This window comes from Lutra lutra, chromosome 5 (assembly GCF_902655055.1).
Source record: "Lutra lutra chromosome 5, mLutLut1.2, whole genome shotgun sequence".
Lineage (NCBI taxonomy): Eukaryota > Metazoa > Chordata > Mammalia > Carnivora > Mustelidae > Lutra > Lutra lutra.
In genome coordinates this window covers 152,411,732-152,424,255 of record NC_062282.1, presented here as the reverse complement: position 1 = coordinate 152,424,255, position 12,524 = coordinate 152,411,732, and the positions used below count along the sequence as shown (strand labels likewise).

At 38.5% G+C, this 12,524-nt stretch overlaps 3 protein-coding genes across 8 annotated transcripts in view; all 3 read right to left on the bottom strand.

Moving 5' to 3' along the window:
- Positions 1–12,524, bottom strand: part of LOC125100150 (T-cell-specific guanine nucleotide triphosphate-binding protein 2-like) — a 267,522-nt gene that overhangs the window by 118,311 nt on the left and 136,687 nt on the right. The window lies entirely within an intron of this gene.
- Positions 1–12,524, bottom strand: part of LOC125100147 (T-cell-specific guanine nucleotide triphosphate-binding protein 2-like) — a 303,876-nt gene that overhangs the window by 284,901 nt on the left and 6,451 nt on the right. The gene's annotated exons all lie outside the window — the stretch shown is intronic.
- On the bottom strand, positions 8,221–11,982 carry LOC125100149 (T-cell-specific guanine nucleotide triphosphate-binding protein 2-like). The gene is made up of 2 exons (XM_047730085.1): positions 11,921–11,982; positions 8,221–9,925 (listed from the first exon to the last, which is right to left on the bottom strand). Exon 2 carries the CDS (start codon positions 9,903–9,905, stop codon positions 8,589–8,591), a length of 1,317 nt encoding a protein of 438 aa, XP_047586041.1. The 5' UTR covers positions 9,906–9,925; positions 11,921–11,982; the 3' UTR covers positions 8,221–8,588.

Sequence of the window (12,524 nt, the reverse complement as noted above, 5' to 3'; positions counted from 1 at the left end):
ACTGGTTTGTGCCTCATCCTTCTCCTGTGTGCCATCGGGAAGCAACAATACATGGAATTTAAGAAACAAAAGAAACAAAGGGAAAAGTAGAAAAAGAGAGAGAGAAGGAGAGACCCTGAAACACAGAACACAAACTGGTGGTTCCCAGAGGGAAGGAGATATCCCAGATATCTGATCTATATCTATCTGTCTATCTATCTATCTATCTATCTATAAACTTGTGGTTTAATATATCTATCTATATAATATATCTATCTATAATATATCTATCTATATATAACTTGTGGTTTAATCATGGTATGTGTGTGTCTCCAAGGGAAGCAAGTGCAAAAATGAGCTATTGGGGCTTCATCAAGATCAAAAGCTTTTGCACAGCAAAGGAAACAGTCAACAAAACCAAAGGCAACCAACAGAATGGGAGAAGATATTTGCAAATGACATATCAGATAAAGGGCTAGTATCCCAAATCTATAAATAACTTATGAAAGTCAACACTGAAAGAACAAATGATCTGATCAAGAAATGGGCAGAGGACATGATCAGACATTTCTGCAAAGAAGACATCCAGATGGCCAACAGACACATGAAAAAGTGTTCCACATCACTCGGCATCAGGGAAATACAAATCAAAACCACAATGAGATACCACCTCACACCAGTCAGAATGGCTAAAATTAACAAGACAGGAAATGACAGATGCTGGCGAGGAAAGCAGAGAAATGGGAACCCTCCTACATGGTTGGTGGGAATGCAAGCCGGTGCAACCATGCTGGAAAACAGCATGGAGTTTCCTCAAAAAGTTGAAAATAGAGATACCCTATGACCCAGCAATTGCATTACTTTATTTACCCTAAAGATACAAATGTCATGATCTGAATGGGCAAGTGCACCTGAATGTTTATAGCAGCAATGTCCACAATAGCCAAACTATGGAAAGAACCTAGATGTCCATCAACAGATGAATGGATAAAGAAGTGGTATATATATACAATGGAATACTATGCAGCCATCTAAGGAAATGAAATCTTGCCATTTGGGATGACTTGGATAGAACTAGAGGGTATTATGCTTAGCAAAATAAGTCAATCAGAGAAAGACAATTATCATATGATCTCCCTGATATGAGGAAGTGGAGATGCAATATGGGGGGGTTGGGGGGTAGGAAAAGAATAAATAAAGCAAGATGGGATCGGGAGGGAGACAAACCATAAGAGACTCTTAATCTCAAAAACAAACTGAGAGTTGCCTGGGGGAGGGGGTGAAGGAGATGGTAGTTGGGTTATGGACATTAGGGAAGGTGTGAGCTGTGGTGAGTGCTGTGCAGTGTGGAAACCTGGCTAGTCACTGACCTGTACCCCTTGGGGCTAATAATACATTATATGTTAAAAAAATAAAAAAATTATTTTAAAAAATCTAGTTTGTCTGACAGAAGTTGGCTACTCCCGCTTTATTTTGATGTCTATTAGCATGATAAATAGTTCTCCACCTCCTCACTTTCATTCTGGAGGTGTCTTTGGATCTAAAATGAGTATCCTGTAAGCAACATATTGATGGGTCTTCTTTTTTTTATCCATTGTTATACCCTAAGACTTTTGATTGGAGCATTGAGTCCATTTACATTCAGAGTAATTACTGAAGGACTTCTATTTACTGCCATCATATTACCTGTAAAGTCATTATTACTGTTGATCATCTCTTTTCCTTTCTTGTCTTTGTTACTTTAGGGATCACGCTCCACTCCAGTGATTCCCTTTAATATTGTCTGCAGGGGTGGCTTAGTCAACACAAATTCCTTTAGCTTTTGTTTGTCCTGGAAATTCTTTTTTTTTTTTTTTAAGATTTTATTTATTTATTTATCTGACAGCAGAGATCACAAGTTGGTGAGGGAGGGTGGGGGAAGCTGGCTCCCTCCTGAACAGAGAAACCGATTCAGGGCTCAATGAAGGCAGAGGCTTTAACCCACTGAGCCACCCAGGTGCCCCATGTCCTGGAAATTCTTTCTCTCTCCTTCTATTCAGAATGACAGCTTTGATGGATAAAGTAATATTAGTGCATATATTTTCTCTTTTGTACATTGAATATATCATGCCAGTCCTGTCTGGCTTGCCAGGTGTCAATGGACAGGTCATCTGCGAGACTTGTGTGGCTATCATTGTCATCTAAGGACCTCTTTTCCCGAATTCCTTTCAGGATTTTCTCTTTATCTTTGAAATTTGCAAGATTCACTATTATATGTCAAGGTTTGACCTAATTTTATTGATTTTGAGGGGGCTTATTGTGCCTCCTGGACTTTGAATGTCTGTTTCCTTCCTCAGTTTAGGGAAGTGCTGAGCTATAATTTGTTCAAATAAAACTGTGGCTCATTTCTCCCACTTTTCATCTTCTGGAACCCCTGTGATGTGGCTATTATTTCACTTATGGAATCACTGATTTCTCTGTCTTTGTGATCTAATAGTTCTCTTTCTCTTTTCTTTTCAGGTTACTTATTTTCCATCATCTTATGTTCTATATCACTGATTTACTCTTCACTGCATTCATCCTTGTTTTTTATAACTCTACTTGGAATTGAATATAGGCAACAGCATTTTTAAATTTGGCCTGAATAAATTGTAGGGATTTTTTTTATTTCTACACTAAAAGTTTCTCCATGGTCTTCTATGCTTTTTTTAAACTCAGCTAGTATCTTTATAATCATCGTTTTAAATTCTAGTTCTAACATCTTTACTTATATCCATATTGATTAAATATCTTGCAATGAGTACTACGTCTTGTTCTTTCTTTTGGGATGAATTTCTCTATATCCTCATTTTGTCCAGAAAAGAAATTCAGAAAGAAAAGGAAAAAAATAAACTAAAAAACAAGAATAACAACAATGACAACAGAAAACAAAACAAAACAAAGAACAAAACCAAATAAACACTAGGTCCTGAGTGTGTTTTGGTCTCCTTGTTCAAAGAAACTAGATCCCAAAATAAGAAAGAAAGAAAAACATTACAGATAGATGATAGATAGATAGATAGATAGATAGATATAAACATATAGATAGATTGATATTTATAAAATAAAATACAATGAAAGGAAACAAGAAATTTTAAAAATATATAATGTATATATATATAAATAAAAATTAAGAAAGACTAAGATAAGAATTGAAAAAATAAGACAATAACCAAAAAAAAAAACATAACACTAAATGACTAAAGAATAAAAAATACAAAAATGCTGTAGCCTGTTTTCCCCAAGAGCTGAAGCTTTGCAGCCCTCTATGATCAGTAAACTTGGTGGGAGCCAATTGTTTGTGCTGGCCTTCTTGGATTGGGCCTGTCATTCTGATTCTTAGGTGGGCCTGTCCTATTGCAAATGTGTCTCCTTTGTGCAGAATCAGTGCTCAGTGTAAGTGGTTCTGGATTCCAACATGTGTGGCTGTTTTGCTCCCTAAAGTCTTTCAACATTGATCTATGGGATGAATATGGTGACACCCCACTCTCTAGCTCCAAAGCTGAAAGTTCACACTCCCCATTGTTCAGTGAGCCCTCACAGAAAAGCAATAACTCTTGTCTCCTGAGTTTCCATCAGAACTCTGTGTTCACCCTGCCTGTGACCAAGATTCTTTGTTTTTGTTTTGTTTTTAATCTCAGGCATATGACGGAGTTTCAAAACTCTAAATTTTAGGGACTCCTGTGGCTGGGACCCATGCTGCTCCTCCCAGGGGAGGGAGTGGATCTCATCACACTTCTGCTTTTCATTGGGCCCCTTGTAGGAAAGTGGTGGCATGACCATGGAGTTGTTTGCAGTTTGTGGCAACATAGAGCAGAAAGCTAGACCCTAGACTCACTGTTTTCAGTAAGTTTCCCAACCCTATGCCTAGAAACTCTGCCCCATTCAGGCATTCCCCCACCTTCTTCTTGTGACCCCAGAGATCCTGAGACCATACTGCCACACCTGTGATTCTGCCTTGATTTACCATCTGAGCACCTTTAAGCCAGGGACATCCTCCAATGTAGCAGACTTTAAACATTCTGATTTTGCTCTCTTTTGCTTCTAATACTTTGCAGAAGCCTCCTTAGGCAGAGTCCATCCTCTCTGCCATATCCTTAGTTATGTCACTCCAGGTTCAAGTCTCCACACCTCCTAACTTTCAAAAGCTGGTCACTTTTCTACAAATAAACTCACAGCATTTATTTCTCAGATCTTTGATTGATTTCTCAGGTGTTCAGAATGATTTGATAACTATCTGCTTATTCAAGGGATGAGACAACTTAAGACCCTCTATTCCTCCGCAATCTTAACTCTAACTATGCTGGAACTTTTAAAAATATGAATAAATAAAGAAATTTTAAAAAAAATCTTCTGCTTTGTTAGACCACCCATTTGCTTAGATTAATTTGTTTTGACTTGCTTTTTGTTTCTACAAGCATTGGGTCTTTTTTTAACTATACAGTTATATTCCTATGTAAATACCTATACATATTTCTAGTGCAAATAATTTGCATTAAGTGAAATCTAGTTCTTACCATTGCCTCTCCACACAGTATCATCACTTCCCCTGTAGGTAATTATATTTTATTCCTAAAGTTTTCTCATGTTTATTTGAAGAATATATGGAAATATACATTTATATTTTGAACTGCCTTAGAGCATCAGTAACATACTACACACGTAATTCCCCATCTTACTTTTTGCACTGAACAATAATATATCCTGGAGATGAGTGCATAAAAATATAAATGGAATTACTCACTCTTTTTTATAGTTGTCAAGTCATCTATTTTGTAACTAACATCTCTATTGAAGAATATTTCAACTTAGTGTTTTCCCATTTCAAATACTACTCCAAATATGTGTTTTTTGTAATTTTTCCAGTTTTTGTCCTCCCCCAGCTGATTTAGATAAAAATGACAGATAAAATCATATATATTTAAAGTACACAAGGTGATGATGTGATATAATTGTACATTTTGTGAAATGATTAGTACAATCAAGTAAATTAATACATTAATCACCTCACATATTTACCTTTTGTGCTTCTGTGGGAGAAACACTTAGGACCTACACTGTTAACAAATTTCAAATGTACACAACAGTATTATTAACCATAGTAACATTTACCTTATAACTGAAAGCTTGTCCTCTTTCAGTAGCATTAAACATTTCCCCCCACTTTCCAACCCCTGCCAACCACTAATCTACTCTCAATTTTTATGGCCCAAATTCTTCAAAGTAGGATCATTGTGGCAAAGTGTAAATGTGTGTGTAATTGCCCTAGAGATGGTGTAATTCACCATATTATAGGCTATATCATATGTGCAACCACCAGCATTGTATGACAACCATTTTTCTACAGTTTCACCAAACTTTGCAATTTCCCCCAATCTAATAGGGGATAAATGATAACTTAGTGTAGATGCCATTTCTAATTTGCATTCCCCTTATTAGATGAGGGATTCGATATGTTTAAGGACCTTTTGATTATTTTTTAATTTTAATTTTTATTTATTTAATTTTTTATTTGTATTTTTATTTATTTTTTATTTGATTTTTAAATTTATTTTATTTATTTTTATTTTATTTATTTATTTTATTTATTTTTATTTTTTTAAGTAGTAATCATAATCCTCTTTTCTCTTATTCCCTAATCTCTGAAACTTGGTCACAAAATATGCTGTTACCAAGCAAGGTAGACCCACAATATGCAAACCCTTTGACTATTTTCCCATCTTATGTACTTTTCTCTCTCATAAATACCTCAGATAAAGACTTTTTCTTAGCTAATGTTTCTTTTTCACCTCCTGTGACACATGTTCATCTCACTATCTTTTATGTTTATTAAATACAATGGTAACCCTAAAAAGGAGAAGAAGGTTATCAGTGAACATTAATTGGTGATCTATCAAAAATCAGAACGTTATTGCATTCATGAAGGAAGGCAAATGTTTTGGAGAGGAAAATGGTGGCAAAGTAGGAGGACCCTAGGTTCGCCTTGTCCAACAAACAGAACTAGATAACTATCAAATTGTCTTAAATACCCCAGAAATAGACCATAAGGACTATAGAACAAACTCCATGACTGAAGGAGTGAAGGAGCCACATTGAAGAAGGTAGGAACTGCAGAGCCATGGTGTAGGGAAGAAAAGAAACATGCAAGCTGTGGAGGGGAGAGAGGCATGGTCACAGAAAAGGACAAGAGAAAATGGAGCACATAAGTAACACAAAAGGAAAACATTTCCCAAAGCAATTGGCATGGGAATCAAGAGGGTCTAAATGTCAGTAAGTTCTTGAAAGTGGCAGGTCTTAAAGCCTGGAATTGTAAAGGTCAGTGGGCTCAGCTGGGTAAGAGCCCAGAGGGCACGGCACTGCTCCTGGTGAAAACACAGGCAAACAACCCCAGGACAGACAGCCTGGAAACAGTGATCTAAATAGTGCCTGGGGCACATAGTGGGGAGTTGTAGTCCCTCAGAGGCAGCATCATGGAGATACCTCCCTAGGAACAAAGGAAGTGGCCAGTGCCATTTCCTCCCCACCCCTCAGCATAAACACAGAGCTACCTGCAGGAAACAGCAGGGTGCCAACACTGGCTGCTTAATTTGCATACACCAAAATCCACCCTTCTGGAAATGCCAGAAGGCAGTGGAAATGCCCTTCTTAGGCTTCCATCAGTCCCAGGGTGACAGACTCCTCCCCCAGAAGACCAGCCCAAATCCCTGTCCACACCACATCTCCCACCAACCACAGGGTTCTTCAGGTCTTCATAGGTTCTCATAAGGGTAGTGTCAGGTCTTGTTTCACAAGAAAGCATGATCCCACTTGGTTAAAACTCAGGATTCAGGAAAAGGACCAAACACTGCCTACTGCAGACAAATAGAGCCTTTACAGACAACTGGCCTGAAGGATAGAGCTGCCAAAACACAACAGCAGGGTACATGCAGCATACACCAAAGACACTCTCTAAATCTGCACCCCTTCTTTACACCATATACAAAAATAAAGTGAAAAACGGATTGAAGAATTCAATGTGAGACCTGAAACCATAAAAATCCTGGAAGAGAACACAGGCAGTAACTTCTCTGATATTGGCTTTAGCATCTTCTTTCTAGAAGAATCTCCTGAGACAAGGGAAACAAAAGCAAAATAAACTACTGGAACTACATCAAAAGAAAAGGCTTCTGCAGAGTGAAGGAAACAGCCAACAACTAAAAGGCAACCTCTGGAATGGGACAAGATATTTGCAAATGACATACCTGGTAAAGGGTTAGTATCCAAAACATATAAAGAACTTAAACAATTCAACATACAAATAATAAATAACATTAAAACTGGGCAGAATACATGAATAGACATTTTTCTAAAGAAGACATCTAGCTGGCCAAAAGACACATAAAAAGATGCTCCACATCGGTCATTATCAAGGAAATGCAAATCAGAACTACAATGATATATCAACTTGCTCTCGTCAGAATGGCTAAAATCAACAATACAAGAAACAGCAGGCATTGGTGAGGATGTGGAGAAAGGGAACCCTCTTGCGCCATTGGTAGAAATGTAAAATGGTACAGTCATTCTGGAAAACAGTATGGAGGTTCCTCAAAAAGTTAAAAATAGAAGTACCCAATGATACAGCACTACTAGTTATGTGCACAAATATTAGATAAATGCTAATTAAAAGGTATACATGCATCTCAGTGCTTATCTGCAATAGTCAAATAATAGAAACAACCCACATGTCCACTGACTGATCAATGGATTAAGAAGATATGATATATAGGTACAGATAAAGATATAGATATAGATAAAATGAAATATTTCTCAGTCATTAAACAGAATGAAATCTTGCCATTTGAAATGACATAGATGAGGAGAGAGTTATGTTAAGTGAAATAAGATGCTCAAAGAAGATAAATATTGTATGAATTCACTCACATGTTAAACTTAAGAAAAAAAATAAGAAATGGGGAAAAAAAGAAAGGCAAACCAAGAAACAGACACTTAACTATAGAGAACAAACTAATGGTTACCAGAAGGGAGGTGATGGGCTAAATAGGAGATGGGAATTAAGGAGTGTACTTTTTGTGATGAGTACTGGGTATTACTTGGAGGTGTTGAATCACTATACTGTACATTTGAAACCAATATTACTCGTATGTTCCATAACTGGAATTTAAATAAAAATTTTAGAAGAGAATTTACGGATTCATAACAGAATGTCAGGAACACCAAAAATGTACTATGCATGTGTTTATTTCAAAATTCATTTTCAGAACCCACTCTGTACATAGCCATTTTTTACTAGTATGTCAGTAGAAAGACCGGTGCTGTGTATGAAGTAACCATCACATAAAGAATTATTCTCTCCACTAATCAGAAAATTCCAGATCACTGTCCTTCACTTTTCCCAAAATAATCATACAAAGGAAGGATTCTTCAGAGGTCATTGCTCTCACTGTCAAATAATAGTCATTATGTTAATGGTTTATTCAAGAGTGTATTATGGAAATGTCTGTGATACCCTTGAGGGCAGTGGGTCAGAATGCTTAAAGGAAGCCCTAAGTCATCTTTCCAGGCACCAGTGCCATAGCAGCACTGAGAATAATTCAGGAGCTGGCTGTCTTACTTTTCCCTTTTTCATTCCCAACATCCTGAGGTAAACAGGCTTGCCCAGAGTCCTCAAAGTCCTTAGAAATCTGTTTTTTAAGAAGAACTGTTGCATCACTCGCCACAATCTCAAGGACAAAATTTTGAAGGTAGAAAATCTTGTTAAAGTAAATACCAGAGGCAATGGGTCCTCCACTAACAGAGCAGAAATTTTCCACATATCTCTGCAGTTTTTCTCCTAAGGATTTCTCATCCTTCTCAATTGATAGCAAATGGGGAAACTTAAGGTTTTCCTTGAGTTTCTCCACTGATACATCCAAGTTCTTGGCTATTGTTTTCAGGGATGAGTCATCCAGCCCAAAGTAAACCCTGTAAAGGGTTAAAGAGTCCTTTAAAGTCTCCATATCTTTATCACTGATATAACCCATCAGAGGTACAAAGGCCGATGCTCCAGCCTTCATGGCCTCCAGCCAGACCTTCTGTCTCGGGGAATCCCTCTTTCCATCAATGGTGGCCTCAGTAATATTCCACAGGCATTGCATAAAGATGTGGCGCTTAAGCTCTGGGAGGTCCCTCAGAAGGATACTCTCCAGCCTTGGGAAATCATAGTCAGCCAACTCAAAGTTGGAGATTAAGAAGACCTGAGGATCACTCACATTGGCCTTTTTAAGGTGATTCACACAGTCATTGCGTATCTGTTCCAGGATTTCTTGTTTGTTAAATTTGTTGGGTCGAATCTTTTTCTCATAATATAAATCCTTGTCTACTTTAGTTCGAACAAAGTAGAAATTCTTCTTCATTTTTTCAATTGCTGAAGACAGTTGTGCATCATTGCTTTTGAAGCGGGTAGCAGAGATGATGATAAAGAAGTCATACTCCCTAAATTTCATTTTCTCCAGATACTCATGAGGCGGAAATTTAGTGGTCCCTATGCCAGGAAGGTCCCATAACGTCACATTGGGAAGCTTTGGGTGTTCATATTTCGTTCTCTCCATGGTTGTCTCTACCGGCCCAGTAGTGGCAGCCCCTTCCTCCTCATCCCGCAAACCCCGTATGGCATTGATGAAGCTGGACTTTCCTGCCCCAGATTCCCCAGTCACAGCAATGCTCAGTGGGGCATTATTGATATCTCTCAATGCACTACTGATGACAGAAACCACACTCTGAAGGTCCCCTGCTTTCAGGCTTGATTGAATTGAATTGACGGTTTCTTGAGAGATGATTTTGCTTTCCATCTTGAAGTCCTTAAAAAACTTCTCAAAGCTGGAGGCCAAATCACCACCATGAGAGGGTTGGGAGGAGGAAGACTGACCCATGGCTGGAGCAGGAGAAGGCACTATGGGAGAAGAAAAGAGGAAAGGAAAAATAGTTAGTATCAGAAGGGTTGGCTTGGGCTGTGCTCTTAGGAACAGTATAACATCAGTCCTGGCCATAACATTGTATCCAACAGCCCTTCTCCTTCTGTCCAGACATTGTGTAGACTTCTGACCTGGATGTAAAATTTGCCCTTGCTCAGTCTCTTCCCTTATCTTGGAAAGTCCTTCTTTAAGATACTTTTCATTCTTACAGACTAATTTCAAAGCCTGATTCTTTTATCCAAACTTTCCTGTCCATATTATTCCTTGTTTAACTTGCTTTAGTTTTCTCTATTTGTAATGTTATGAAAATAATACTTCTTCATGGTGGCAAATCTAAGAAGACAGCACCAGCGCTCATCCTCACACTCCTTCCAACCTGTTCTGTGGGACCCTACAGAAAATCCACTTCTGATAAACTTAAGCATCCCATGAGACCTCGGTACTCACATGAGGTAGCTAAATAAGGATGAGTGGGTCCTTCCCTTCTCAGAAAAGATACCGTATATTTTTCATTAGGAGATAGAAATTTTTAATGATTGAAATGTGTTAAATGTGTAAAATGTGTTAAACTCCTTTTTGTTTTTCTAGGAGTAGATACAGGAGGGGGCATGGATCCCCATGCTCTAAAAAGTCATGCTGGACTATCCACCTGGAACTTGCTATGAACCACCCCAAATGTCCTGAGACCCCAACCATCCCCTGCTTCATGCTTGGGTGTAAAAGGGGACAGAAACCCTATGGGAGCCCAGCCTGGTGCTTTTGGACCTGCGCCCCACTCTCAGAGCCTGAGACGTGTGCACTCAACCCACAGCCTGAGAGAGGTGCACACAAGTCAGGTGCTCTTAGACCCAGAAAGACCAGGCATTCCCAGCCTGGGCCAGTGGGAAAATCTCAGTGTGTGATCACTGCTTGAAACCTCTCTGGCGAACTGGAGCTGCCCAGACAGCCGCCACTGCTGTGGTTTTAGGTACAAGCAGAAGATCCTGCATCCCCAGGGACCGCGACTCAGAACCTTCTCTGCCAGTGGCCAAGGGGAAATTTATATGGGCTCTGCAGCCAGACTGAGGCTTCTCTCTGAGAGGGAGGTCAGGGTGCAGTTTGCTTTCCTCTAAACCTACAGAAACCATCAAAAGCTGTCAAGGTGAGAGGAAAAAAAAAGTGAACAAACATAAAAACCTCAAAAGAACAAAAGCCTGAAAAAACCAGTTTCCTCAGAGCCCACCCCCTTGAGGGGGGCAGGAGGACTTAACTCAGGGAATATCATTGACTGAAATTTCCAGTGGCAGGACTCTCCCCCAGAAAACCAACCAGGAAAGAAAGAAAGAAAAAAAGACTACAAGAGAACAACCACTACTACTACATAGGACAACTTTTATTTTTAATTTGTTCCCACTATTTTGGCTCATTTTTTTATATAGATAATTTTTTAACCTATTTACCATCACAGTGAGCTGTCCAGTACATCAAATTCCGTAATAACCTTCTAACCTGAACTTTTTGATACAGACACCTGTGTTTTTCTTTTGCATTTCCATTTTTTAAATTTCTTTTTTTTTTAGTTTAGTTTAGTCTAGTTTATTCCTTTTTTATTTTTATTTTCTAATATTCACATAGAGTTAAACTTCAAAGTAATCCCCTTTCCCCAATCAGTACTACCCCTATAGGTAAACCAATTTTTAATCCCCCTTTATCTTAGGAAAGTTGAGTCCTTTAACAAAGATATCAAGATACATCCAGGGAGAATCAAAACAACCTTCCTCGCCCACACTGAGAATTTATAACCACTCTCCCATCTTTTTCTTCCACCAGTGTTTCTGTGTTTTTGTGTTTGTCCTGATAGTATATAAATCTTACACTTGGGGTTCTTTTTGACGAGCTTCTTCCTTTATTTGCATATATATATTTTTTTCTCTTGTCGTATATTTTTTTCAGTGTTTTTGTCTGTTTTTGTTTGTATACTTCATAAATCTTACCTTGGGGCCCATTTGGGCTGAACCTTCTCTTTTATCTTCCCTTTCTTTCCTGTCTCTCTCTCTCTCTCTTTTTTTTTTCTGTTTCTTTTCTTTTTCTCTTGTTTGGGTGGGGAATCCTGATTGCTCAGAAGCATTCCAGGGTGCACCTTGACAGCACCACAGTCGATACATCCAGCTACATCTGTTCAGTCATCTCTCACCAAAATGACTAAGAGGAAGAATGCCCAAAAGAAGAAAAATACAGAGGATGGACCTCCTGCAACAGAGCAAACAGCTATCAACATAGACAACATGTTGGAAAGAGAATTCAGGCTAACAATTATCCAGGCAATAGCTAGGTTGGAGAAAGCCATGGATGACCAAATGGAATTGATTAGGGCTGAACTGAAAGCGACCAGAAAGGGTGTTCACAATGTTAGGGCAGAGCTAAAAGCTACCAGAGATGAGGTTCATAATGCTCTCAATGGGTTCCAATCTAATCTAAATTCTCTCAAAGCTAGGGTAACTGACCAGAAGATAGAATTAGTGATCTGGAGGACAAACAGAGAGAAAGGATCAGTAGGAATCCTGGAACAAACAGCTTAGAAACCATGAAAACAGAATC

Coding starts and splice junctions, on each gene's coding strand:
- LOC125100149 (XM_047730085.1), bottom strand. CDS start 9,905: ATGGGTCAGTCTTCCTCCTCCCAACCCTCTCATGGTGGTGATTTGGCC.